The sequence below is a fragment of the Arabidopsis thaliana genome, chromosome 2 (assembly GCF_000001735.4).
Source record: "Arabidopsis thaliana chromosome 2, partial sequence".
NCBI lineage: Eukaryota > Viridiplantae > Streptophyta > Magnoliopsida > Brassicales > Brassicaceae > Arabidopsis > Arabidopsis thaliana.
Genome location: NC_003071.7, coordinates 13,161,473 through 13,187,270, shown reverse-complemented (window position 1 = coordinate 13,187,270; position 25,798 = coordinate 13,161,473). Strand labels below are relative to the sequence as shown.

General features: G+C 36.0%; 10 protein-coding genes, 4 long non-coding RNA genes and 1 other non-coding gene across 25 annotated transcripts; 5 read left to right on the top strand and 10 right to left on the bottom strand.

The window, feature by feature from the left end:
• Window positions 1–17: 17 nt before the first annotated feature.
• AT2G30984 lies at window positions 18–727 on the top strand. Its single transcript, NR_140683.1, has one exon. It is a non-coding gene; the product is annotated as an other RNA (long non-coding RNA).
• On the bottom strand, window positions 71–555 carry AT2G30985 (uncharacterized protein). The gene has a single exon (NM_201844.1). The coding sequence runs from the start codon at window positions 363–365 to the stop codon at window positions 207–209; it is 159 nt and encodes a 52-aa protein (NP_973573.1). The 5' UTR covers window positions 366–555; the 3' UTR covers window positions 71–206.
• A 570-nt stretch (window positions 728–1,297) lies between the features above and the next one.
• On the top strand, window positions 1,298–5,246 carry SKdZeta (SHAGGY-related protein kinase dZeta). The gene is made up of 12 exons (NM_128652.4): window positions 1,298–1,511; window positions 2,623–2,715; window positions 2,929–2,988; window positions 3,071–3,343; window positions 3,432–3,506; window positions 3,583–3,639; window positions 3,828–3,968; window positions 4,063–4,113; window positions 4,189–4,284; window positions 4,410–4,493; window positions 4,622–4,723; window positions 4,826–5,246. Exons 1-12 carry the CDS (start codon window positions 1,401–1,403, stop codon window positions 4,919–4,921), a joined length of 1,239 nt encoding a protein of 412 aa, NP_180655.1. The 5' UTR covers window positions 1,298–1,400; the 3' UTR covers window positions 4,922–5,246.
• ASP1 (aspartate aminotransferase 1) lies at window positions 5,221–8,442 on the bottom strand. 2 transcript variants are annotated; one of them, NM_001124949.1, is made up of 11 exons: window positions 8,366–8,431; window positions 8,068–8,287; window positions 7,773–7,858; window positions 7,241–7,447; window positions 7,012–7,117; window positions 6,823–6,927; window positions 6,553–6,725; window positions 6,194–6,353; window positions 5,973–6,068; window positions 5,787–5,881; window positions 5,340–5,657 (listed from the first exon to the last, which is right to left on the bottom strand). In NM_001124949.1, the coding sequence occupies exons 2-11, from the start codon at window positions 8,257–8,259 to the stop codon at window positions 5,585–5,587; spliced, it is 1,293 nt and encodes a 430-aa protein (NP_001118421.1). In that variant the 5' UTR covers window positions 8,260–8,287; window positions 8,366–8,431; the 3' UTR covers window positions 5,340–5,584. The 2 variants fall into 2 exon arrangements, with proteins under 2 accessions (NP_180654.1, NP_001118421.1); NM_128651.5 differs by having other exon boundaries at window positions 5,221–5,657; window positions 8,068–8,442.
• Window positions 8,443–8,849: 407 nt separating this feature from the next.
• Window positions 8,850–10,092, top strand: AT2G30960 (myosin-M heavy chain-like protein). The gene is made up of 2 exons (NM_128650.3): window positions 8,943–9,743; window positions 9,826–10,092. Exon 1 carries the CDS (start codon window positions 8,948–8,950, stop codon window positions 9,728–9,730), a length of 783 nt encoding a protein of 260 aa, NP_180653.1. The 5' UTR covers window positions 8,943–8,947; the 3' UTR covers window positions 9,731–9,743; window positions 9,826–10,092.
• On the bottom strand, window positions 8,886–9,329 carry AT2G08425. The gene has a single exon (NR_140339.1). It is a non-coding gene; the product is annotated as an other RNA (long non-coding RNA).
• VAR2 (FtsH extracellular protease family) lies at window positions 10,048–12,992 on the bottom strand (the record flags this gene model as incomplete). 4 transcript variants are annotated; one of them, NM_179825.3, is made up of 5 exons in its annotated part: window positions 12,861–12,991; window positions 11,407–12,579; window positions 11,008–11,321; window positions 10,681–10,921; window positions 10,048–10,566 (listed from the first exon to the last, which is right to left on the bottom strand). In NM_179825.3, exons 2-5 carry the CDS (start codon window positions 12,577–12,579, stop codon window positions 10,207–10,209), a joined length of 2,088 nt encoding a protein of 695 aa, NP_850156.1. In that variant the 5' UTR covers window positions 12,861–12,991. The 4 variants fall into 4 exon arrangements, with proteins under 4 accessions (NP_850156.1, NP_001323510.1, NP_001323511.1 ...); NM_001336310.1 differs by having other exon boundaries at window positions 10,207–10,566; window positions 12,664–12,992; NM_001336311.1 differs by having other exon boundaries at window positions 10,207–10,566; window positions 12,681–12,992.
• Window positions 11,064–11,264, top strand: AT2G08420. The gene has a single exon (NR_140338.1). It is a non-coding gene; the product is annotated as an other RNA (long non-coding RNA).
• A 295-nt stretch (window positions 12,993–13,287) lies between the features above and the next one.
• On the bottom strand, window positions 13,288–14,929 carry AT2G30945. Of its 3 annotated transcripts, NR_140680.1 has the most exons (3): window positions 14,623–14,929; window positions 14,042–14,128; window positions 13,288–13,571 (listed from the first exon to the last, which is right to left on the bottom strand). It is a non-coding gene; the product is annotated as an other RNA (non-coding RNA). The 3 variants fall into 3 exon arrangements; NR_140681.1 differs by having other exon boundaries at window positions 13,288–14,128; NR_140682.1 differs by lacking the exon at window positions 14,042–14,128 and having other exon boundaries at window positions 13,383–13,571; window positions 14,623–14,899.
• A 173-nt stretch (window positions 14,930–15,102) lies between these two features.
• AT2G30942 (transmembrane protein, putative (DUF3317)) lies at window positions 15,103–16,492 on the bottom strand. Its single transcript, NM_201843.2, has 3 exons — window positions 16,234–16,492; window positions 15,911–15,983; window positions 15,103–15,448 (listed from the first exon to the last, which is right to left on the bottom strand). Exons 1-3 carry the CDS (start codon window positions 16,316–16,318, stop codon window positions 15,436–15,438), a joined length of 171 nt encoding a protein of 56 aa, NP_973572.1. The 5' UTR covers window positions 16,319–16,492; the 3' UTR covers window positions 15,103–15,435.
• Window positions 16,493–16,985: 493 nt separating this feature from the next.
• Window positions 16,986–18,738, bottom strand: AT2G30940 (Protein kinase superfamily protein; the record flags this gene model as incomplete). 3 transcript variants are annotated; one of them, NM_201842.2, is made up of 6 exons in its annotated part: window positions 16,986–17,051; window positions 17,132–17,344; window positions 17,417–17,669; window positions 17,761–17,883; window positions 17,964–18,074; window positions 18,143–18,738. In NM_201842.2, 6 exons carry the CDS (start codon window positions 18,736–18,738, stop codon window positions 16,986–16,988), a joined length of 1,362 nt encoding a protein of 453 aa, NP_973571.2. The 3 variants fall into 3 exon arrangements, with proteins under 3 accessions (NP_973571.2, NP_180651.2, NP_001324776.1); NM_128647.2 differs by having other exon boundaries at window positions 17,423–17,669; NM_001336309.1 differs by having other exon boundaries at window positions 17,964–18,065.
• Window positions 18,739–19,537: 799 nt separating this feature from the next.
• AT2G08415 lies at window positions 19,538–19,770 on the bottom strand. Its single transcript, NR_140337.1, has one exon. It is a non-coding gene; the product is annotated as an other RNA (long non-coding RNA).
• Window positions 19,771–20,368: 598 nt separating this feature from the next.
• AT2G30933 (Carbohydrate-binding X8 domain superfamily protein) lies at window positions 20,369–23,278 on the top strand. 3 transcript variants are annotated; one of them, NM_001036373.3, is made up of 4 exons: window positions 20,369–20,811; window positions 21,615–22,031; window positions 22,778–22,808; window positions 22,915–23,278. In NM_001036373.3, exons 1-4 carry the CDS (start codon window positions 20,754–20,756, stop codon window positions 23,090–23,092), a joined length of 684 nt encoding a protein of 227 aa, NP_001031450.1. In that variant the 5' UTR covers window positions 20,369–20,753; the 3' UTR covers window positions 23,093–23,278. The 3 variants fall into 3 exon arrangements, with proteins under 3 accessions (NP_001031450.1, NP_001318325.1, NP_001118420.1); NM_001336308.1 differs by having other exon boundaries at window positions 21,615–22,808; NM_001124948.2 differs by lacking the exon at window positions 22,915–23,278 and having other exon boundaries at window positions 21,615–22,843.
• A 495-nt stretch (window positions 23,279–23,773) lies between these two features.
• Window positions 23,774–25,197, bottom strand: AT2G30930 (uncharacterized protein). The gene is made up of 3 exons (NM_128646.4): window positions 24,586–25,197; window positions 24,322–24,507; window positions 23,774–24,195 (listed from the first exon to the last, which is right to left on the bottom strand). Exons 1-3 carry the CDS (start codon window positions 24,811–24,813, stop codon window positions 24,115–24,117), a joined length of 495 nt encoding a protein of 164 aa, NP_565708.1. The 5' UTR covers window positions 24,814–25,197; the 3' UTR covers window positions 23,774–24,114.
• Window positions 25,198–25,327: 130 nt separating this feature from the next.
• AT2G30925 (uncharacterized protein) lies at window positions 25,328–25,456 on the bottom strand (the record flags this gene model as incomplete). The annotated part of the gene is made up of 1 exon (NM_128645.1): window positions 25,328–25,456. The coding sequence occupies one exon, from the start codon at window positions 25,454–25,456 to the stop codon at window positions 25,328–25,330; it is 129 nt and encodes a 42-aa protein (NP_565707.1).
• Window positions 25,457–25,798: the final 342 nt, after the last annotated feature.

Genomic DNA, 25,798 nt, shown 5'->3' with positions numbered 1-25,798 from the left:
AGATCACATGCAAATATATGAGTGAAGAGAAATTTAAAAAACAATATAGAGAGAGAGTGAGAGGTTTCTTTATCAGTTAGTTTGACATGAAAGAAGCTGCTGCTTTTGGGGGTGTTTTGTTCTTGATTTTCATGTTTCTTCTGTCGTTGTTACTTGTAACCATGGCCGTATTTGCTTGCTCCAAAAAGAAGGAAAAGAAGAAGGATTCAAGTTGCTGTTGCTGCTGTAAAGGTGGCGTTTTTGGCGGTTGCAGTGGTGATGGTGGTGGAGGAGGAGGGGGTTGCTAGATAAGTAGATATATCACTTGGGTACTGTTTCCGTACGTATTTGAATTTATGACCAATTTGCTTAGAACATCTAGGCATTACCTAAAGAACAACATGTGCCTAATCTTATTATCGTTATGCTAAAGTAAAATCAAATATCTATTTGATATTAGTATGATCGGATCCGATTCTTGCATCATCCTACTATCAGTTTCATTCTACTTTAATAGTTCCATCGTTTGTATTTTTTCTGCACAAACTAATCATCTTAATGAATAATTTTATCACCATATCATGTTAAAAGAAAATTTCGACGTAAATATATCATGTCATGATGTATACAAGAGAAAAATATATCTCAATCATAGTTTTTGTATGTATATATTTTAACATTGTTTTGATGTTATTTGTCCATAGTGTTGGTCGTTGGAATCCAAATAGCGAGTTATTATTAAACAAAATGTTCCAAGAAATTGATTATGATCGTCATTCGTCCATGTGCTAAGTCCACTCCCCTTATTCTAAGACTTTTATCCATCCTTTAAATTGGACCAAATATTAAAAGTCAAATATGTAGCCATCTGGCTCCAGAGAACACCAATTTTTTTTCTAAAATGACAAAAACTTAGAAGATTCAAGATTCAGAAAACACATACGTAACGTAAGCCAATATTTTTCCATTCAAAGAGTTTACCGATAGCGAATAAAAACTGTTAAAAAAACTAGAATGAATACTGTAAACAATTTATATTAGTAGATAGATTAAAGAGTTTTTAAAATTGTGGTAAAACTCCAAAACAACTATTAATCTGAAAGAGAGTAGTTGTTGTTAGTTTACCCAAATTATCTGATTGTGTGAATGTAGTAATCTCCACAATAAATTGCATTATGGTATTATTACGGAGTTATCAGACTTTTCACTTCACCAATCACTGTGCTTATTAAATAATGACTACTTAATAAACAGATTAGTGTTTCATTGGAGCGTAAGAATCACGCGCTAAACTTACGCGTGGGTTTCCTCTTTATCTTTAAAAATTTTCTCAAGTTTAGACAGAACACCAGGTAATAGAGAGAGAACAAAATAGTCTTTACTCTTTCAGTGAGAGAGAGAAGTTAGAGCTGTAAAAGCACATGACTTCGATACCATTGGGGCCTCCTCAGCCTCCGTCTTTAGCTCCTCAGCCGCCGCATCTTCACGGCGGAGATTCTTTGAAACGTCGTCCCGATATAGACAACGACAAGGTTAGTTTTTTCTTCTCTTATAACTTGAAACGTTTGTGTGTATCTCTCTCTCTCTCTCTCTCTCTCTCTCTCTCTCTCTCTCTCTCTCTCTCTCTCTGATTGATTCTTTCGTGAACAATGTATTTCAATTTTCGTTTTGTGGGTTTTCTAGATCTAGCTCGGATTTTGCTTGTTTCGATGTGTTAGTCAATCGATCTGTGTTCCTTTTTAGTCAGCGTTCTTGATTTGAGCTCATTGAAGATTGTGCATTTTGACTTCATAGTAGCTAGTTTTACTTTTCTTCAGCTGAAATTTTCAACCTTTTTTGTAGTGAAGATTGATCTCTTGAGCTGTTTTTGATTAGTAGCAGTAAACCTTCGAACCCTAAAGAAGAAATTAGGGTAAATAACAGAAATTTTCTAGTAATAACCCTTTGAACCCTAAAGAAGTAACCTCATAGTTTGGGTGTTAAATTTAACACTTTTGACTTCACAAAGTACTTGTGTATCTTCGAGTTTTTTTTCTTCTTTTTCCTGACAGTTTTTGGAGTATTCGTTTAGATTATATGATTCTTGGCCCATTCTGTATTGATTCTGAACTCTTTTCTTTTGTTTTATGTTCTTTTGCTTTGTTTCTCCACCTGACAGTGTCTGTTCCATGTTGTGTCTGATTGTATCTTTTGATTTTGTACAAGTTTCTTATGTCCACAAAATGGTTGACATCTTAATCTTTCTCTACTCTTGAAGTTACAGTTATCATTTTTTAGCTTTCCTTTACCTGTAACAACTAGTATAGTAGTATGCATTTGTTTTCTGAATTTTGTTAGCCTCTGGTCAACAGGAACTTGCGACATCATTTAGATTTACATTTAGTTATCTTACATGATTGAATTCTCTGTAAATTGGGCATTGACTGTTCTTAGATTTGAATGCTATTTTAAAGGAAAGTTTATATTCTGGAAGATTTCATACACTTGATAGAACTGATTGAAAAACGATTCGAATATTTTGAATTATTTGTCTATTCAATCAATATACATCGGAGGAAACACTAATTGTTACTACTTTCCTTCATTCTTTGTAGACAAGAATAGTTTTAACTCCTGTAATAATATGTTCACGTTTGATTTTAGGAAATGTCTGCTGCTGTTATAGAAGGAAATGATGCTGTTACCGGTCACATAATTTCTACTACAATTGGAGGCAAAAATGGTGAACCTAAACAGGTTGGATTCTGTTGTTTATTAAATCTTTGTAATGATTTAAATCATAGTTATTGCTCGAGCACACTACCATGTATAAGGTTACCTAAGGTTTGGATTAATCTATAGAAATTCAACAAATAAATAAATAGGTTTTTACATCTTTTGACTTTGTGGCTCCTTTTTTCCAACTCTAAGTTCTACTCTCTAATGTTTTCATCCCTCTGGCCTTTACAGACCATTAGTTACATGGCCGAACGTGTTGTTGGAACAGGATCATTCGGAATTGTATTCCAGGTATCATTGTGCTTGTCACTGTCTACAGGCAAATGGCTTTTTGTCTTTCCTTTCTGATCAGATTGTTAACTTACCATTCTAGGCAAAATGCTTGGAAACTGGAGAATCAGTAGCCATTAAGAAGGTTTTGCAAGATCGCCGTTATAAAAACCGAGAGTTGCAATTAATGCGACTAATGGACCATCCAAATGTGGTTTCCTTGAAGCATTGTTTCTTCTCTACAACGACTAGAGATGAGCTCTTCCTCAATCTCGTTATGGAGTATGTACCAGAGACATTGTACCGGGTTTTGAAGCACTATACTAGTTCAAACCAGCGGATGCCTATCTTCTATGTCAAACTTTACACATACCAAGTATGCATTGTTATCTACTCTTTCCCCAATAAATACTCTTTACTCTGTTGTGTTTATCCTAAAACTGTTTATAAAATATGTTGTGCAGATCTTCAGAGGCTTGGCTTATATCCATACTGCTCCTGGTGTCTGCCACAGAGATGTGAAACCACAAAATCTTTTGGTACGTTGATCTATTGTGGGTTTTGTCTTTGGTAACCTTGACTAGATTGTAATCTTATTCTCTGTATGTTCTGTAGGTTGATCCCCTCACCCATCAGTGTAAGCTCTGTGATTTTGGAAGTGCAAAAGTACTGGTAAGAGGTTTAGACTTTTATTTACCCCATTTGTTGTTTGTCTTTTCCACTGTGCTTGTGTCTTTGCATGCAGTAGTTAAAAACTCCAATTAAGTGAATATTATGCAAGTAATTTACATAAGTATGGATGCAGTTTCAGATATTTCTCTGTTAGCCTGATATTTGCAACATTTGGCTTTTTATATTAGGTGAAAGGTGAAGCAAACATATCATATATCTGCTCTCGGTATTACCGAGCTCCAGAACTCATCTTTGGTGCCACAGAGTATACATCATCCATTGATATATGGTCTGCTGGTTGTGTTCTGGCAGAGCTACTTCTTGGGCAGGTTAGTGTAAATTTCTAACCTGTTGAGTATCTTGAGAACTAAAGCATCTCTCCAAAATCTTCTGTAAACAATGTGGTATTATTTATCTTCACAGCCGTTATTCCCGGGAGAAAATTCTGTGGACCAGCTAGTGGAGATCATAAAGGTGAACTCTTCTTTTATTATATTTTGTTTTGGCGTCATTTCCTGTCTGTGCTCATGATGTGCTGTGTTGGTTTAGGTTCTTGGTACTCCAACTCGCGAAGAAATCCGGTGCATGAACCCAAACTACACAGACTTCAGATTCCCACAAATCAAAGCCCACCCTTGGCATAAGGTAATATATATATATGCATGTCACTTTCGAACTTCTTTCTAATCATACAATTGCTTACTTCTCTACCTAAACAACATTCATGGAAAAGAAGCTAACACGGTGCACAACTGCTCTATGACCTCCAGGTTTTCCACAAGCGGATGCCTCCGGAAGCCATTGACCTTGCATCTCGGCTTCTTCAATACTCACCAAGTCTACGTTGCACTGCGGTTGGTATTTCTAAACCAAGTACTCTTAATTGTTACAGTGGTTCTCTCTGGCTTCTTTGGACCATACACTGTTCAATGAAGGAGTGAAATGTTGTTTTTCAACTGACTTGTTTGTTTGCCGTCTGAAGCTCGAGGCATGTGCGCATCCGTTTTTCAATGAACTCCGTGAGCCAAATGCTCGTCTTCCAAATGGCCGACCTCTACCACCGTTGTTCAACTTCAAACAAGAGGTATGTTAAACCATTCCAAAATCACTTTTCCTTCAACCAAACATAACTGAATGTGCATACAGTTACTCAATCTGTTAGCTCTCTCTTTGACTATTGAAACAGTTGTCTGGGGCTTCACCGGAGCTTATCAACAGGCTAATACCAGAGCATGTGAGGCGACAGATGAATGGTGGCTTTCCATTTCAAGCTGGACCCTAGAAAAGCGATCTCGAGATGCTTTTCCAGAGCAAAATGCCGCCTTATGGAATGAAGGAGAGGGAGATTTACTTCTCTCTGATTAACTAAGTATCAGCTTCTGAGAAGAGATGATGTCTCCTCCTTAGACGTGGCCAATTCAGCTTTTTGAGAAATCAGGAGGCGATGATTGTGTCCTATTATATTCTTTTTGTTCACTGACTTGTAGAGAGATACTTTTCTCCTGTATCAGTATTTGTATATGTTTTTGTCCTTGAAATGAAACAAAATCGATTCCAAACTGCAAGTCAAATAACCGAAATGATGAAATGAAATCATGATAATCTAAAGTTGCCTACGGTAAAAGTAAAAACTAAAAACATTTGAAATCAATGAGCTTGAGGATAAAATTTTGCCAGCATTGGCATTGTAACGTTGAAAGGAAACAAGCACAAAAAGAGCAATTGAGAAGAAAGAAAACAATCCGAATTTTGTATATCCAAAAATCCATCGTTTAGGCTTTGCTTTTATTGCCCAGCTAACGAAAAAATGCGCTAATAAATTACTGTTTATGGGTAAACTTTCAGTTCCCACAAAACCAATTGCAGAAGTACAAATCTAGCCTCCTGTCTTATTGACTCTTCAAACAAAATTTGTATGTTTGGCTGAAACATGTAAGTAAATGATTTAAGATGACTTGGTGACTTCATGTATAGCATTCGCAAGGTATCCCACGTTTCCTGTTGTAACACCAGCCATACTGCAACCAAACATCAAGAGCCTCAATGATTAGGAAATGGCTTGCATTGAAATTAAGCATGTTGATGTTAGGAAATGGATTGCATTGAATGTGAGCTGAAAGATTTCTAATCAGGAGAAAGTGAAGTACCTGATACGGCCGTTACGGGTCATATAGATGTGATATTCGCTTGTTAAGCGGTCAACCTGTTCTGGTGTTAACCCACTGTAGCAGAACATTCCAATCTGTTATCACCATAAAGATATGACTGTGTGAGTCAAAGGAGAGAAATAACAAGAATTTCACAAAAGAAGCCTATTTTGTTGTTGTAGTTACCTGTTTGGTAACGTGCTCCCATGACAAAGGCGATCCTAACTTCTCAAGGCTTTCTCGCAAAGTAGTTCTCATGCCGATGATCCTATCAGCCATGACCTGTTACAGATTTTACATATGGCTTATCAGATTTTAATTCCATAGTTGATTACTAAACATAAAAGAGTGAACATGGGATATAAGGTAATTGAATGAAAGAATTAGCATTTTTTCATAAATGTTACCTTAACTTCTTTTAGCCACAGACTCTTTAACTCTGGGTCTTCAAGAATGGTTGAGACCAGCTGAGCACCATGCAAAGGTGGGTTGCTGTACATTGGTCTAGCTAGCTGCTGCAATTGACTTTTCACAGCCACGGCTTGCTTCGGATCTTCACAAAGCACACTGCAGTAGAAGACAAAGTTGTCATGTTCATATTCAGTTTTTACTTCATCACTAAATGAACCTGTATGATGGCTATTTCATACAATTTGTTGACGCCTACAATCCAAATTTTTAAAATGCTGATATCTGTACTTTCTAATTTCCATATTTTCCTTCGTGTAGGAAGAAAACGATGTTCTTTGTTGAGAAAAATGAATACCTGAGACATCCCACCCTCTGGCCGTAGAGTCCCATGTTTTTTGCATAGGACTGAGAAATTCCAATATGATGACCATCTTCAAGAAAGATCCTGATGGACTTGGCATCTCTCGCTGGATCTCCACTAGCAAAACCTTGGTAAGCCATATCGAAGAATGCGAAATGCTTTTTAGCCTGAAATGAGAACTCGATGTTAGTCTGCAGAGGGCTGATCAAGGAGAAATAAAGTCAATGATAGACAGATAACTATAAGAAACTGATGAGTTATCACCTTGAATAGCTGTGATATCTCTCTCCATTGTTCCTCTGTAGGGTCTACTCCAGTAGGATTATGAGCACAAGCATGAAGAAGGAAGAATGACCCTTCCGGAGCATTCTATGGAAAAAGGCTTAACAGAATTAGGATGTTAACAAGAAGAAGTAAAAAAGATGCTAGTTGAAGAAGATGTTCTTTGCTAACCTTCACATCATCCATCAATGCTGAGAAATCCAAGCCCTTGGTTTCTGGATGATAGTAATGATATGTCTTTTGAGGGACTTGTGCATCTTTCCAGATGTTGTGGTGGCTATTCATAAGAGAAAACATAAACCATGTTATTTTTGGGAAGCAAAAGAAGCTTGGCCACACTTACAAAGTAGACCGTTGAGGTTAACATGAGAAATGATCAAATCAACTGTAGGAAACTCACTTGGACCAGGTTGGAACAGGAATGTAGATCTGTGAACCAGGAGAAAAACGTTTCTGGAAGTCTGCAAAGAGCCGGCAGGCTCCAGTGCCAGACAGAGTCTGAACTGCAGCAATTCTTTTATCTTTGATAAATTCACTATTGTCCCCATAGGCAAGCTTCAATGTTAGGTCCACCATTTTGGCACTTCCTCCCATAGGAAGGTACTCCCTTTAGATGATTAATACAATAAAGACAGCTCAGATCAGTCTGGTGAAATATGGGACAATGAGATAATTGCTGATGTTGATCTTTTTTAATATGAAGGATACAAATTAAGCACCACATAGTCAAACACAACCATATTCAAAAGGGCTAATAAGACCTACAATATTTAACAAGTTATGTCAACAAATCACACATACTTTTCGTCAGTTACAATTCAAGAACTTCACCAACTGTACAAGAAGATTTCAAAACTTGACAATCAATTCATGTCAATGAACAGAGAAGCATTAAAGTTAGATCATTTGGGGAGAGAAAGAGAAACTCTTACATGAAAGTGCTCCCAGCAAGCCTTTTCTCAGCTTCTCTGACACATTCCAAGACAACAGGCTTCCCATTATCATCACGATATGCTCCCTTAAAATGATTTAGCCAATTCAACACATAAGTAAAGTAAACACAGATTAGCTTCATCAAAACCAAAATAAAAGCCACCATGCAAACACCAAATCAACAATCCATGTTCATCCATAGGATTAAGACCTCAATTTTGATGTAATTTCATAGATTCGTAAGATCTTGTAGTAAGCAGGGGAAAACAGAGAGTGAGAGAAAGAGAGACTCACCACACCAACATTAACTTTTTCAGGACTAGGATCAGCGAGAAAAGCTTCGGTAACTCCGAGGATCGGATCTTTAGGAGCAGGCTCAACGCTCTTCCACCATGAAGACATAGATCTCAAACCACCGAAATGACCGGAGATCGGAGTCATTCCTCGCTTCGAAGCTGCGTTTCGGATCATCATCGCCAAAGCCATAACTCTATCTCTCTATCTCTCTCTGTTTCTATCTCTTAACGTCAAAAAATCAGAAAAAGAGAGTGGTAAGGAGTTTATATATAGAGAGAGAAGTAGCGACTCGTACGAAGTTTTTGGCAGATGAGGACGAAGGAGAGTCGCACAAGTTGCTTAGAAAATGGCCTTGGTCTGTGTGTGTGTGAGAGATAAGGTTTGATTTTAATAAAATAAGCTTTACTCTAATGATAAATACTATAAAAAGTAATAAATGTTGCTTGGCTCTATGTGTCTGATTTATTTCCCTTTTAGTTAGTCTTCCAACACCTGAATCTAGTAATAAAACATTTATATTTATTTTAGAATCTTACATGTTTATGGTAGTTAATTTTTTAATTTTGACTGTTTTATCATATTATTTGTAACTTGAGTCAATTATAACAAGATGATTTCATTAGAATGTTTTGTGAACTTAAGTGCTTCCAACTTAATTATGTTTTGTGAACTTTACAACAAAATTATCAGAAAATCTCAAAAAAGTAAAGGAAGTTACGGGCCAGCCAATGGGCCTCTAAGGAAGTGCGGTATAAAAAGTTAATGCTATTGCGTAGGACCTCTCTTTTTTTACTTTTCCTTTCAGCATTTTATTACTACAGTACGCTTTTCACTATTTCAGCTTCGACGAGGTTTGTTTGTGAAGCGTGTGAAGGAAATGATTTCAATGGAGGAGAAGAACACATACGGCAAAAGAAAGACTGTTCCTCTGATTCCGGCTAACTACATCAGCATCCTTCAGCTCCAGGAGCGTTGGCTCAATGAGAAAGAGAAGAAGCGAAAGGAAGAAGAAGAGAGACGACGGAAACTACAGGCTGAGGAAGAGAAAAAGATAGAGGAAGAAGATCTGAAGAAAGCGGAGGAGGAGAAGCGTATGAATCGAAGTAATCGGAAGCATTTTGGGAGAAAAAAGGAATCTATAGACGGCGGAGAAGCACGATTCGTTGAGAAGGAGAAACCGGAAGTCACGGTGGCGATCGAGAGCGGTGGAGGTGAAGATGCGGCGGATGGATTACCGAAGAAGAAGAAGAAGAAGAATAAGGGAGCTTGGAGGAAACGATATAATAGCAAGACGAATAAAAATCAAGATGGAGCTGTGGTTGAGGATGTCATCGATTGCGGTTGTGTATCATCAATCGTGCCGCCTGAGTCCGTCGTGACGGAGAATAATACTCCGGTGAAAGATGTGGTTCCAGTTTATTGGATGAAAGCGACCAAATCTAAAGAGATTACCAAATCAATGGCCATAGAAACACAGTTTGAGAACTTCTCTATCAATAGAGGAGAAGCCAAAACTCTCAAGACACAAACCAAATGGAGATATCGTAATCGGCCAATGCCGAGAGGAGCTTCTTCTTCTACAATGGTGTGGGTGAAGAAAGAGCAGAACGAGAGAGCTGGTGATGGAATTGCAAGTGGCGTGAAGCCATTTAATGCGTAACGTTTCCTTTAAGGTTTGATAAATGTTGCTTCTTTACGGTTTCTATTTACTGATTTGGAATCAAACATTGATCTTTTAGAATATTTTGGTTTCAGGTTTTCTGCTTAGCTCTGGAATGCTACTATTCTTGGATGTTCATTGAACAGAGAGATGATGATGGTGTTGGATTAAAGACTCTGAAGCATTAGGGACTAATGGTTTGAGGTTAATTGTAAGCAAATGTACATAAGTTTGTAAGTATAAAGAACATGATTCCATAACAGTTTTTGGTGTTCTGCTTGTGCTACTTGAAAATACTTTTGAATTTCGGTTTGAGTGTTGCAAATCTGGACAATATCATAAACAAGCCTACAAATTCAATTTTTTAAACATTTACTTGTTACTAAATTTTGAGATAGTATCACATTTCTAGAGTGTAAGTTTGAAGATAAATTTACAGAAAAATTATAAGTATCACAAGTATACAGATTGATTACTTAGACAGCAGCTGGTGTTGGTGCTGATGCTGGAGTTGTCGTTGTTGAAGAAGGAACTCGGTTTTCCGGGGGGATCTCAGTAAACTCGGAAAGAATTGCCCTGAATTCGTCACCGCCAATAGTTTCTTTCTCGAGAAGCACTTCAACGAGCTTATCCATGGCTTCACGATTGTTCTTTATGTGGCTTAGAGCTATCTCATATGCACTGTCTGATAGTTTCTTCACCGCAGAATCAATGTCTTCTGCAAGCTTCTCAGACATGGAGTTTCTTGCCATCATTCTCATGATGACATCGCTTTGTGCCGAAGAATCCATCAAAGACCATGGTCCAATATCAGACATTCCAAATGTTGTTACCATCTGCAAAGTAAAAATATTCAACAGTCTCAAACACTCAGTTTCATCAACTAGTAAAAGATCAAACTTATCATCAGGCTCCAGCATAACTAATGTGAAGCTGAACGTGTCGCGTACCTGTCTAGCCAAACCGGTGATCTGTTGTAAGTCACCAACTGCGCCAGTAGTCACCTCGGAATCACCAAAGATGATTTCTTCAGCGGCCCTACCACCGAGTCCACCAACAATTCTTGCAAAGAGTTGCTGCTTGGAGATGAGTGTCGGGTCATCTGATGGAATGAACCAAGTCAGACCTCTTGCTTGGCCTCTTGGTATCAACGTTACCTTTTGCACAGCATCATGTCCTGGAGTCAATGTTCTGTAAAAAACCAAAGTTTATAACTTTAAAGTAAGTTTTTGATAGTAATAATATACAGACAGGCTTTTAATATGTTTCTCACTTACCCACACACTGCATGACCAACTTCATGGTAAGCTACCAAGCTTTTGCTCTTGCCATCGGTCATCACTGTTCCTTCCATGCCAGCAACGATTCTATCAATGGAGTCATCAATCTCTTTAGATGATATCGATGTCCGTGCTCGCCTTCCGGCCAATATAGCAGCCTCATTCAAGAGGTTAGCGAGATCTGCTCCGCTAAATCCAGGTGTTCTCATTGCTATTATTTCAAGTGAAACATCATTGTCGAACTTCTTATTGCCGGCATGAACCTTGAGAATATCTGTTCTCCCCTTAACGTCAGGAACGTCAACACTTACCTGCACCAGAAATTATAAGTAAGCACAAGCTCTAGGAGTAGTACAGGATTACAAAACATATCAATGTGTAATAATCAGATAGTACCTGCCGGTCAAACCGTCCTGGCCTCAACAAAGCAGAGTCAAGAATGTCTGCTCTATTGGTTGCAGCAACTACGATAACACCAGTGTTACCTTCAAAACCATCCATCTCAGTTAGGAGCTGATTGAGGGTCTGTTCTCTTTCATCATTACCTCCACCAATTCCGGTTCCTCTTTGCCTACCAACAGCATCTATTTCATCTACAAAGACAATGCAAGGAGCGTTCTCCTTGGCTTTCTTGAAAAGATCACGGACTCTCGAGGCACCAACACCGACAAACATCTCAACAAACTCAGAACCAGAGATGGAGAAGAAAGGCACACCAGCTTCACCAGCAATGGCTTTTGCCAAAAGGGTTTTCCCGGTACCAGGAGGACCAATAAGAAGAACACCTTTCGGGATCTTGGCACCAACCGCAGTGAATCTCTCAGGTTTCTTCAAAAACTCCACCACTTCCATGAAATCTTGCTTTGCTTCATCAACTCCAGCAACATCATCAAATGTTACACCAGTGTTAGGTTCCATTTGGAACTTTGCTTTGGACTGACCAAACTGAAGTGGGTTACCAGGACCACCAGGTCCACCCATTCCACCACCAGACCGTCTCGAAAGAAGGAACAAACCACCAATCAAAAGCGCCGGGAAAGCAAGATTACCAATCAAGTTGAATAACACAGAACCTTGATCTTCCTGAGCATTATGTGCTGCAAAATCAATATTCTTAGCCCTAAGCTTCTGTAGAAGCTCTTGACTTAAACCCGGTAGCTGAACACGTACTCTCTCAACCCGGTTACCCAATTCAGGAGAAACAGCTTCCACAATAGCTATAGTCCCATTCTCATACAAATCAACTTTATTCACCCTATCCTTATCCAAGTACTCTAGAAACCTAGAATACGACATCCTCGACGAAGAAACACCTTGTTCATCAGCATTTGCTTTCCCACTTGCAACCAAACCGACCCCAGCATTTCCTAACAAGATTTTGAGAAAATCTCTTCTTCCTTCTTGCTTCTTCTTCCCATCCAAAGAAGCCTTCACTACATTAACCTTAGATGTCCTAATCACTGAAGAAAAGCTTGTCTGTCTGCCGGAAAAATGTTTACTTAACCTCTGTTTGGTTGTTGTGTTCACTGACAAACCATTTCCCACAAGACAAGCTGATGAAGCTGCCATCTGAAAATTCATCAAAGAAGAAAAATTAATTAGATGATATATCAAATCCCATGAACGATGAGACAGAACAAGCAAGTTTCTTACAAGTACAAGAACCTAACCCTCAGATCAAAGGAACAGTAAACATACTTCGAGTTCTTAATTCAGTGAATTAGAAATCAAGGAACTAAAACTAACACAAAGCGACGAAATCAGAATTTGCCGAAGAAAACCCAGTCAGAGTTATGCAGCGACGGAGATTATAAAAGAATCTAACCAAAGAGAAGAGGTAGAAGACAAACCTGTATCGATTACAGATGAGAGTTGTATAGGGAAGGAGAATCTCGAGCTCTGCAAATATGGAGGATGGAGAGAAAGAGAGGAGAATAGTGCAAGGGACTTGGAGATTTTTTTTTAAGGGAACAGATGTGGTTCGTGAAGAACTTACGTGTCCTTCATTGAGTGGTTTAATTTAATTACCCGAATCTAACCAAAAACTGAATTGGTATCCAAACCAAAATTGGTTTACTCGACGATTTTCAATTACTGTACATATGAATTTCTCTGTTATGTTATGTATTCTCTTGCAATTTGTATATTACACATTTTATTTTATTTTTGTAGTACTCTCAGAGCAACCACATTGGTTAGTTTCTAAGTAAGGTTTCTATGTATTTTTTATTAATTAATTTTGATATTTTTGTAGTTTAGAGATTTTGTAGAGTTTTTGAAAAATTTTTGGTCCATTAAAAAAATCCTTAAGTGAGTTTCTAATAAAACTAAAAAAAAATTTTGAAAAAAATGTGAAAGTGTTTGGGATACATTTGACTCTCAAAACTTGACACAGACTCTACGCTCTCAAAACTTGATACACTCACAAAATTCGACACACAAACTCAAGTGCATCTTCACACGACCATAGCCTATACACTTATACACAGAACAGAACAACACTTGCATGTGCTTGCTATTTATGCTTCCTTGAACTCTTGCATCTCGACAGGGACATCATCCTTAAAACGAAGTTGAAATTCATTTAGAACAGAACACAAACCAATCTATTGAAGTTTGAACACGAACACAAACCAATTAGAACAGAGCACAATGAAACCAATTTAGAACAGAACACAAACAACTTAAGATAATAAGATTCATAACCGAACAGAACAAAAACAAGTGAAGAAGCATTAACCGACACAAAAAGACTAACTTTCAAGACATAAAAGGCACCATTCAAGCATTTGACAACATGTCAGTGATAAGTTTGTTCTTTAAAGCCATTTCAAGATCACTAAGCGGCCCTGTAAGGTATGTAAAAGTATATAGAAGATGACACAAAGTAACATAAAGACAGAATAACAAACAAGATCTGTCATTCTACAGTTGGTTTCAATCGCGTGCTTACAAGTTTGAACCTCAATAGAAAAAGCTAAACAAAAATCAACTTGAAAGATTTTTAACTGACATTAGAAATTGTTATTACCATTTAATTGCAGAAACAAGTAGAGTGAGAAAAGTATTGTTCCAAGCTCAAGAACTTAAAGAATGTAGTCTGCAATTCTACATACACCTGAAAATGACAGCTCTCAAGATTTCAGTAAGAGTACAAATGCTTAACGGTCAATACAACAATCAAACTACTCTTCAACGTTTAGATGAGAAAGAAACACTTAACAGTAATGTGTCACATAAGGACCATATAACCGAAAATAATGGCATATGGACCAATTGTTCATCAAAAGCCATAAAAGAAATGCATAAACCAATCTAATAATATTCTAGTTACTAGTCTCTATACTTACTAAGCACTATAAAAAACAGAGGCTTTTCCATGAGAATTGCAATTCTTCTTCGATAGCAGAAGCATGGTCATGTTCATGTGAATAAACGTATAAACCTTAACATACTTTATGCAGATATTCTATAATTTCTTAAACAACAGAAGTTTAAAACAATGCGTAGAGAACACCACAATTCCAAACAATGCGTAGAGAAAAGGCTATAATTGTTGTGAAAGTTAAGCAAGTTATTGTATGATCGATCAATGACAAGAGAGACACTCACCGGAATTCTATCTGGATACTTCTCTTTAATCCAAGCAGCCTCCACCCTACTCTTTTCTGAAGCTTTTTGCCACTCCTTTCGATTTGGTTCGAAGAATCAATTTAGTGAACAACCTCGTCGTCGATCATCATCCCGGCGGTTGAAAATTGAGTACATAGCGGTTGAAAATTGAGTACATGTGGCTCTTGTCTCCCGATTTCATGGTCGATACGCCGAAGTTTGTAATCGAAAGGGATCGATTGGAATCACCTAATTTTCGTCGGAGAACCAAAAGAAAAGAGAAAGGACAAGAGGAAAGAGAAACACGCTTTTTTCTTTTTTGTTTTTTTTGTCTAAATTTTCATCCTATCATTTCTAGCCACGTCACTGTTTCTAAACACTTCAGAAAATCCTAAAAATCCTAAAATAGGAACGATCCTAACAATTTTATTGGGTTTTCCTTTATTTTTGGACTTTTATTCTTTAGGATTTTAGATTAGAAACCCATTAGAAACACTGATGGACATGGTCTCTTACTAACAGTACCGAGAAAACACCTGGAAACTTTGAGGTTATGGACTCTAAACATCAAAAGATGCAAGTAATATGGTTTGGCCCTGTGTCAAAAATTTGAAGTGGAGGAAATAGAATCGAACAAAGGATGTCCATTCCAAAATAACCATAGGAATAAATGATCTATGAACAGTTTACATGATCAGGAATCGTGGCAAAGAAGGAGGTGCAAGCAAAGCAGAACATAGGAGTTTGTTGGCGCAAGTCTCAGATAACCATGTGGGTTTCACGATTCCATGGCGTGATGATTATGACCTGGTTTCATGAAAGATGCCTGTGGAATAAGAAGGATTTAACATAATTAAGCAGTGCATAACAACGCAAGAGGCTTATCAAGAAAGTGATTTCAAATGTTTCTTCTGAGCATACTTAACACACAACCTAAGTTCAAATCCCCAAAGAATCTGTTTGAAGTCGCTCTGCTCTGTGTTAAGAGAATTGAATGCATAAGATAGAGCAAACTCTAGCAACCCTCTAAATCCGTTATAAGCACAGAGATCAAAGGAACATAACATTCAATGTAGTTCATTAACAATCGGATGATATAGAATATCAAATGTGATGTAAAATCCACAAACCCTCTTGATATCTTTAATCAATAGAACATAGATACATATACACACACTAACTAGAGATAGAAACTAGTAAAACATATAAGCAAAACAAGGATTTGAGATGGTGACAAAACCCAAACCTAAATCAAACTAAAGCTATACATTAAGACCATTAAAGTTACCTCTTGCAAAGCTCGGAAAAGTAACGAGATCCATTGTACAGAATAAACCACATCAAGATTAACACTAAAGAATCTGAAAGAAAAAAACAGAGTTAAGGAAAATGGCAAGAGCTCTGGTTTTTGTTTTTGCTGGACAAAACTTGTAAATTTGAAACTTCATAGACATTGTCAAATCCAGAATAGAATCTCAAAAAATTAAACTTTTCTAACAAAAGATAACGCAGCTAAAGAAGCTGAACAAATAAAAATTCAACCTTTTAACCGAATAAGATAAGATTCGCAACAACAAAAAAAGTTCAAATAGATCAAAGAGAAAAGGATACTGAATAGGTATCGTTCCCACCAATCGAGCATGTAAAGCCCGAAGGTGACGTTGTAAAGGTAGATTTTTCGTTGAACCCAGTTCATATCTAGTCGAATCCGATTCGACGGTCGGAAACACCCAGTTTCAAGTTTTCGAAATTTACCCAGTAAGAGTCAGTCGGAGATCGTAACTTACAGAGAGATTCGATGATTTAAAAGTCCTTGAAGCTGAAGATCTTCGTGAGGAGAGATTGTTTGGTGATCTTCAGAGCACTTATAAAATCCCGGTTTACTCGTCTACCGGTTATTGTAACTCACCGATTTTATAAATTGGTCAAAAAGTTGTGTTCGTAACATAGAATTAATGAAACGCAAAAAAACTTGTAAAAGATAATTTTCCAAAAAGAAAAACAACAGTGGAAATTTAAGTAAAAGAAGGGTCAAAGTAATAAATTTGTAACTTCATTATACTATCCCTAGTTTTTATTGTTATTCAAGTTCCTTGGAAACCAAGATTGTGAAAATCGTTGTTTCTATTTTATCAGTGTTCCTATACAGATTTGGTTCAAGAAATTTATCTTCCTGATTACTATCCTGCATCAATAGCAACACATGTGATATATAGGGAAGTCATATAACAAAGTTGGAAAGGATGCAAAACACAATCAATACAGCTGAGCCTGCTGTGACCTAAATTAAAAGGAACCCTTAATTTAGTTAATACAAAGCAGAAGATCCTATATTAACAATCATTTTATTGCTTGCTTAGGACTCATTGTCTGATACTTATTGCAGAAACCTCATGTGACCGGGTAATCTTCTGAGCCTTCTGTATTGCCTGGAAACAGAGAAAGAACAAAGTAAGGATAACTATTTAGCTTGGGGAACAAGAAACTGAATGTCAAAAAGTTTTATTACATTGTTATTCAGCAGCAAGTCATGTGGTTGGAGCATGTGAATCACATCTCCCATTTTAGGTCTCTCTTTTAGCTCGGGATCAACACAACGCAGGGAAATCAACACAATCCGTTTGAGTTCCTTTATTGTAGGAAATTCGGGAAGACTAGGATCAAGAACATCTACTATCATATGATTTGCCACCATCTCTTTGATCCAGTCCACTAGATAAACCTGCCAAGAACAACAGTGTTTCTAGTTAGCTAAAAATGGTTTTTATTGGTAAATTATGTATTGTGTATACACTCTCACATGTGGTGAACTTTGGTCTACAGAGACTCTCCCAGAGACAAGCTCCATTATCATATTCCCAAAGGAATAAACGTCGATTTTCTCATCCATATTACCAGGTGAAGGAATCAAAGTTGGAATATCACTGTGACCAATGAATCCAACATCAAGTATCTTAGGGTTCCATTGATAATCAAGAAGAATCTTGCTTGGTCTTATGTCTTGATGAGTGATCTTTGGTTCGATGTCCTCGTGAATATACGCAAGGCTGATCAGAACATAAACTTAATAATTAACCATCAGAATGATTCATGCATAAAAGAAGACAAGAAAACCAAAATGTGGTTTGATCATCAAACCCTTTTGCTACTCCTTGAATGATCTTCATCCTCTTTCTCCAAGTCAGAGGCCGATTTCTTCCTGCAGATCCATGAAGCCATTCGTGCAAATCGCCTTTCTCAGCGTATTCATATACAAGAACCCTAAAATTTATACAGACTTAAGTATGAGTCTAAATTAATTTTAACGTAAGTCACACATCATAGGTTATATATCTATATACCTCTCATCTCCTTCTATGCAGTATCCAAGGAGTCTCACAACATTCTTGTGTCTAACATTTGCAATCATCTCAGCTTTTGTAATGAAATCTTTATCTTCATACCTGCTATTACTCTTTATCTCAGATCAAAATATTAAGATTCTAAGATATACGAGGACATCAAGCAAAAATGTAAAAACCTTGGAAGGAATCGTTTGACAGCAACAGTGACTGTACCCATCAAGATTCCGCGATACACCGTTGAAGAATCTCCTTTAGTAATCACATTATCATCTGCAAAACTATCTGTCACGTTCTTGATCTCCATGAACGTAAACACATTGAAGCTTCCAAAGCTGCCGGTAGAGGAGAAGCTGCGTGTGTAGTAGGAAAGACGAGCAGAGGACCAACCAACCTGAGAGATTCTCTGGCTCTCTATATCGTCGCCGCAACGGTTATAAGGAATCTGTTGTTTGTTAGTTAAGGGAATGTGTGATAAAGGTAGACAAAGCTTTGATCTTAGTCTGAATGGTTCTTGGCTACATCTTCTCCTGTGAAATATGAAACAGAGGAGGACAGAAATTATCAGAACTAAGAGGAAGGCTATGGAGGCAGAAGCTGTGATGAGGATCCATAGCTTGATGCCGAAGAAGGAAGTGTGTTGAGAGAGTTTTTGTTTGATCAAATCTGATCCTTGTGATGATATGATTCTATTCATTACTCTGAGTCTTTGTGGTGATAAAGATGATGAATCAATAAGAGTGTGAATCAGTAAAATCTCTAGCCACTCCTGCATTCTCATTTGAGTTTTTTTTTTTTTTTTTTTTTTTTTGTAATACGTTTTTAAAGAGTGCAAGAAGATTTGGTAGAATCCAAAGATGTAGCATAAGAGGTTAAGAACTTTTGTTTTGACTCTGTCTATAACAAATATCATAGAGTTTTTAGGGCTTACGATTTAACACATTTTGTTAGTATTGGATAATAGGGATCTTAAATCAGTACTCTTGACTTATTATTTACTAAGATAAAATTGAAAATAATTGAAGATTTATAGACATGAATCTATTTTTCATTTCCTATGTTGTTGCTAACAAATATGTGCCCCCACTTGCTCTCATAATCATGTGTTCCTCATTCCGTACCTTATTAATACTCAAATAAAGAGAAGAAACAGTGAACCAATTTTATTCTTTTCTTATCATTACTTTGCGACACCGAAAGTTGTATCTTTGGTTACTTTATCCTTTTCTAAATGCACATTTTTACCTTATAATAATGCAATTATTACCGCAACTTTTCAACAAGGTAATTCCGCATCCACTGCAAATAAATATACAAACTTTAATAATGAAGGTCTAAAATATTTTTAAATATTGCTATAGATAGAGGTTGCAACAACATAAATGTGAATAATAAACACAAAAAGTTGGTGTGAGATTAGTCAAAAGTAAGTCTTATGAGTTTGTAACATATTTGGGTCCTATATCAACTTAAAGTCAAATCAATCAATTTGCTATATTTCCTCAAAAGTAAAAGAGAAACTAAAGAGTATTATTCTATTACTCGTTTATTATTTACCTTTCTTTATTTCAAATTCGGTATTACATCAAACTTTCTTGCTTCAATTCGCTTTGTTATTTCAATAATGAAGATTGTTTTTCTTTTTCTTTCTAACGGCAACAATGCAAATCGCTTTAGCAAGCAAGAGCGAAGAGCGAAGAGCTCAAGTCAAACATGGTTAAGACTTAAGAGTGTAGATCTCATTCATGTTAGACATTTGTTTTTGTAGGGGTGGCTGGCGTAACATATTGAGTGGAGGAGTTACCTTCAATAAAATTCACATCCATGTAAAACAAAAAAATGACAATTTTGATCAGGTGGTTGAAGTTATAGACGTGCAATCTTCTCGGATGGCATAGTTTGATCGATCATGTGTTCGACCTTATCAATATTTCGTACGTATGGAATCCTAGCTAAAAATGTTGTAGTTACTGAACTTGTGGCTATGTAATGAGTATGAAATCTATTTTTTTCATCATTTCATTCGGTATTGTTGTTTTAACTTTTTATGTATCATAATTTAACATCTTTTTGACTATGAACTCTGCGGTTCAATTGTACATAAAGTGCAGTTATAATAATAACAAAAATATATAAATATATGTGTATATATATACATAAAATTTTATTACTATTGAAACGGTACTGGACTGTGCGGGTTCGGTTACCATGAAACATATTACCATTTTGCAAATTCTACCTTTTAATTAAATATATAGTTCTTTACTTCTTTGTTGTTGTTTATGTTTAAATCTTTAGTTAAATTTATATAATTCGTAGCTAGCTAAGTGAGGCCCACTACTCAAATTGTTTATGCTTATGTTAGCGGCAAATTATTTATGCTTATGTAGAGCTTCAAGAAAGAAAGAAAACTAATGGAAAAGTCCTTAATTGTGATTGAAAGAAAGTAAAGAAAAAAGAGGAACCAGGGAATAGAAGAATCAAAAGTGTGAGAGAAAAACCATCATTACTAACATCACTCACTGGAAGCAGCCCGCATTACACTATACATTGCCCATAAAACCTAAATTCCAAACAAATCATTACTACTCTCTCTCTCTCTCTCTTTCTCTCTTGGTTTCTCCAGCAATCTTGCCTCCTTTTTCAACTCCATAAACTCAAGTTCCAAACACAAAGCTTCCCTTTATCTATCTCTATCTCTCTCTCTCTCCCCCCCATCTCGCTCTATATATAGTTGATAAGAAAGATTTGTTGACAAAAGACAAGAGTTTGGGTTTTTTTTTTTTTGGAATGGATAAAGGCTTCAGATTAGTAACCAGTCTTCTTCTTCTCTCCTTCTTCTTCTCAGGTTACTTTTCTAACCCATTATTCAAAGAAGATGAAAACTTTTGTTCCAAAAATTTTCAAGTATATATATAACCCATAGTTTGAATTTCTTTTAATGGAAAACCAACCAAAAATTGATAACACAATATTTTTTTCTTGTTTTTTATTTGTAATTAATTATGTAAAAATGTTCATCTATGTCTAAGACATATATATATATATATATATATATGTTTATCTATTTAATTCAAAGTTATAATGTTTAATGAATTTGCTATTTAAAAGATTCGGAAAGTTAATCTATGTCTTATAGGACTTTTTGTTGTTTTTAAAACTCTGATCCATGTCTTAGTTTTGTTTTTTCTTCAGCAGAATTTGTTTTTATATTCTAAAATGTTTTTCCTTCCTAACGTTCCATTTCTATTTATTTTCCTTCCTAATGTTTTTATTTTCGTTATTATCAATACTCTGAAAAGGTAATTCTTCTCCAATTTCAAAAAAAAAAGGTTCTTACACATGTGAATTGATGTGGTGTTCAAGCTTGCAAATATTCTAGTAGTTACTTTTTCTTGTTCAGTTCAAAGATTCTCTATTGTCTTTTTGTTTATGGTTTCTGAGGTTTGGTCTTCGTTTTTTTACTTTTTGTTTTCCTAACTCGGTTTATCTTTTTTATCCACTTACATAAATTACAAATTGGTGAAACAAATGTTAGAGACATGACAATTAATGTTCTAACTTTACCAACCAAATCTTAGACTTAGACATCATTATTACTGTTTTTAATACCTTAATCAATAAATAAAAACATTAACTATGGTTTGACAGGTACAAAAGCAATTACTGAACCAATAGAAGAAGAAAAAGACATAACCACACCATTAGCCACAAACCCAACCACCACACCAACAACCGTGGTCCCTAACTCCGACTCTGACGCTTCCGCGGTGGCCACAACGCCACTAACGATTCCATCGTCACCACACGGTGTAGCCTACCCAGGTGATCAGAGCTGGTGCGTTGCTAGAGAGAACGTTGCAAAAATGGCGTTACAAGCGGCTTTGGACTATGCATGTGGGATTGGTGGAGCAGACTGCTCTGAGATACAAGAAGGAGGAAATTGTTATAACCCCAACTCGTTGAGAGCACATGCCTCTTTTGCCTTCAATAGTTATTACCAGAAGAATCCAATCCCTAGTAGTTGCAATTTTGATGGAACTGCTATCACTATCAGTGCTGACCCAAGTTAGTCATTCTATCTTATATTTCTAGTTAAAATTTATTGCAAAATAATATATGTCTTTTCTAACCAGACCTTAAATGTATAATTCTTCCGGATCGGAAACAAATCAGGTTATTAGTCAATCTCTCTACCGTTTGTGTTCGAACTTGTGATTTTGAACTCTTACATTTTGTAGGATTAGCTAGTGTACTAGCTAAATGTTAAATATTGATGTTGCGCTAAATAATTTTTAATGTTACTAGTTGGAGTTTAGTGATTTTATCATATTGTCAAGTGTAACAAACCGATAATAATAAACTAATAGTGATGGTACTTTAGTTAATTGGTCAATTGGGAAAACAAATTATAGATCAATGTATTAGTTAAGATGGTGGACGCTATAGGACGGAGATCCAATAAGTAGGAATATCTTATTGACAAAACTATTATCAATAAATTAATAGTTTAAATACACGAAGTTGAACACTACAAACTCATATTAAGACTTAAGATCTGAAAATAAATTTAGAATTCATTATAAGAAAACTTTATACACTCGCTTATATAAAAGAGCTTTTTTTTTTTTTGTTGACCAAATAGTAGCAGGGATATATAGTAATTTCTGTGTGCAATGCTAACGGTTTCCACATGATCGGGCTACATATCTAAACTACAAGGGTTGATAATGTTTCCATGTCAATATTTTTCGTCACATATATGTATGTCGAGAAAGAATCCATCTAAATGAAAGATTTCTCTCTGTTGACAGGTTTAGGTTCATGCCACTTTCCATCTACAAGGTAAAAAATCTCTCCAAAACTAATTGATATGTTATAAAAGTTGATAAATACACGTGTATTTGAATTTATGAGATGACAAGGTTTTGATCGAGTGTGACAATTGCAGCACGAGTGAATCGATATTGAACGTAACAAGTGAAGATGGATTAGGGCTTTTCGGGAGAATACCATCTCATCCAACTCCCAAGCCTGAAGCTTCAACCTCCTCCTCAAGAACTTTGATCTCATTTCTCTACTTCCTTTGCTTTTGTGTTTTATATCCACTTGTTATAACCTTAACATAGTCATGTAATATATAATAGGCAACTTTTTCTAGGCTAATTCAAGACGATAGTTTTTTCAGTTCCGAAAGTACCTCACCGTTGATATTTATACAGTAAGTTACTATTAGTAACCTTGTATCCATGAAGTGTAAAGTATTCATCCTAAACGAACACCAAGTTCGAATTCAAACCAATGCAGAACCAAACCGCCATTTATTGTATTGAACTATATTCATTTGATTTATATTTAACAACAATATACGAATCATATACTAATAGCTATGTATATGTTTTGACAATGTTAAGATCTTATTTATATACAAAAAAATAATTAATAACAGTATGTTCCTTTATAAAATAGTTTTAAAATAGTTTTAGACTTTCATAATATAATTGGCGAAAGAGTAATGAGTAGATTGACAAATTCTCCCTCAATTTGGAGAAAAGGATGAATATGGTGGAAGAGGCGTTGAAAGAGTCAGGAAGATAAGAATTTGTGGTAGGCTTTTATGAATCTTGAACTTCAGTTTTTTTGTTTTGTTTACGAATTTTGTTTCGTTAAACTTTTATAGCTCCTTAATCATCCTTATAGGTCATACCGTGTTTTAAAAAAACATATCTTAAATTTGAAAACACCCTCGTTTTGGGATCTAAAGTGTCTTCAATTCTCCATAGAGACTCACTAAACTAATCTCCCCTATTCACATATTTAAAGACACCCCCATTTCTTTTCTTTTATTATTTTAATATTTAAAAACACTCTCATGGGATGACCAATGAGGATGGTGAGAATCCAACACTAATCACAAAGAAATAACCCTTTTTATTTGGTCTTTTTTTTTGTTCTTACACAAGTTTTTGGGAAACAATCAAGATATCAACAAAACAAAAAACAAACAAAAACAGATAGACACAATCTCAAATCAAAATCAAAAAGGAAGGAAATAAATAATCAAAAGGATGAGGGTTCTTTCTTCTTCTAGTGCTCTGTTTCTTCATCTCGTGAAATTCGTTAATTTGTCATTTTTTTTTATCTTTTTAACTTAAGTATCTTTCTTGAAAAGATCAAGAACTCCACAACAATTCTTCCACCACGGCGTCTTTTCACCAGACGCTAGCAGAGGCTGCAAAACACATATATTCAATTGTTAAAACATGATCATGAGAATTACAATCTTTTGGTATAAGAGACAATAAACTTTTTCTTTTGAAGGATTTTAAGAAAAGAGGGTTTTGCATAAATCTTTGACCTGGTTGTCTGTAGATACTGGAAGGTCTCGGTTTGCCACGGTGCTGCTCGATGCTCCACTCACAAGATTGGTAACACCTCCAACAAGCTTTGAGGAAATATCGCTGCTCTTCGCTTCGAAAGTTTGAAGCAAAGATTTGGCTCCTTCTATACCTCTAGAAAAAGCTTTGTCCACTGCATCCTTAGCCTATTCAAATTAAAAACGTGTCTTGTTAGTTTTGCTGGGACGATAAAAAACATGTAAAAGTTTGTGACCAATACCGACCTGTGTAGACACACCAGACGCTTTGTCTGGTGCGGCTGCAGCCTCGGTCTTGACCGTTTCAACAGATGCTGCAACGGTTGTCTCGGCGTCAGTTAGAGTGCTCCTGGCGGTTTGGTTAACGGTTTTCTCAGCATCAGTGAGAGAAGCCGTGACGGATTCAGCGGTGCTTGTAACGGATTCTTTGGCTTCGCTGAGAGCCGAAGTTGCCTTCTCTAAGAATTGAGCCATTTTTTTTTGTGGTGGAATATTTTTGTCAGAGAGAAACAGAGACTTATATAATAAGTTAAGTAAGAAGAAGATTGAGAGGAATTTAGGAATGTGAAACGAAGTGAGCTGTTAAAGAGGGCTGTTTCAACGCCTCCAGCGAAACACTATAGACAGAATCTCCAAACGTGACTTCCTTTATCAACTCTTGATTTTGGTTATTAGCATCATTAGTTTTTATAATTAACAAAAGTCATCATGAGTATAATATGCTTATTGATGAGATATTTTGGGGTGTATTTTTTTCTTTGTAATAAGGTGAAATAATTGGGTTGCATTATCTATTCAAATGGGTCGATGATTGAATTGTCCTACATGTATTGTATTGCCAGCTTCTTAATTGACATTACCAACTATGAGACAGCTCCTTTTAATGCCCCCACACTCTTCTTTTTCTATAGATAAAAAGTTTGAATATTCGCTGCAAAGTTTGAAGCACAAACAACGGTTCATACACCATTAGTTGTGAATCTTGTGATTAGTGTGGTGTAATAAAATTGTAGTGAATAAGAAATTGAAAAGGTAGAACAAAAGTCAAGTTGTTATTAGTATTAAGATGAAATACATAAAATAAGGTTTTTGCAAAAAAGTTACTTGTAGTAGTCATTTTGTTCTAGGATTCTTACCTAATCAATCACTCCAAACGTTCAAGTTTCCGTAAATGATGGTACACATGTGTATCGCTCATTCAAAACACATCGAACACACTAAATCCAACATAATAAATAGATGAAGAAAATAAATTTTTAGGGCATTAAGAGTTCGAATGCCCGAGCTATCATGAACGATGGTAGAAATGAATATATTCTGATTTCGAGTGCACCGTAGACACAAACACACATCTCATCTAAAGCTTAAATCAAATTTTATAAGGAATTTCAACTCAAAATCAATTGGTAATAAGTGGTAACTCATAATCTATTGGCAAGAAAATAATTTAATGCTTCGA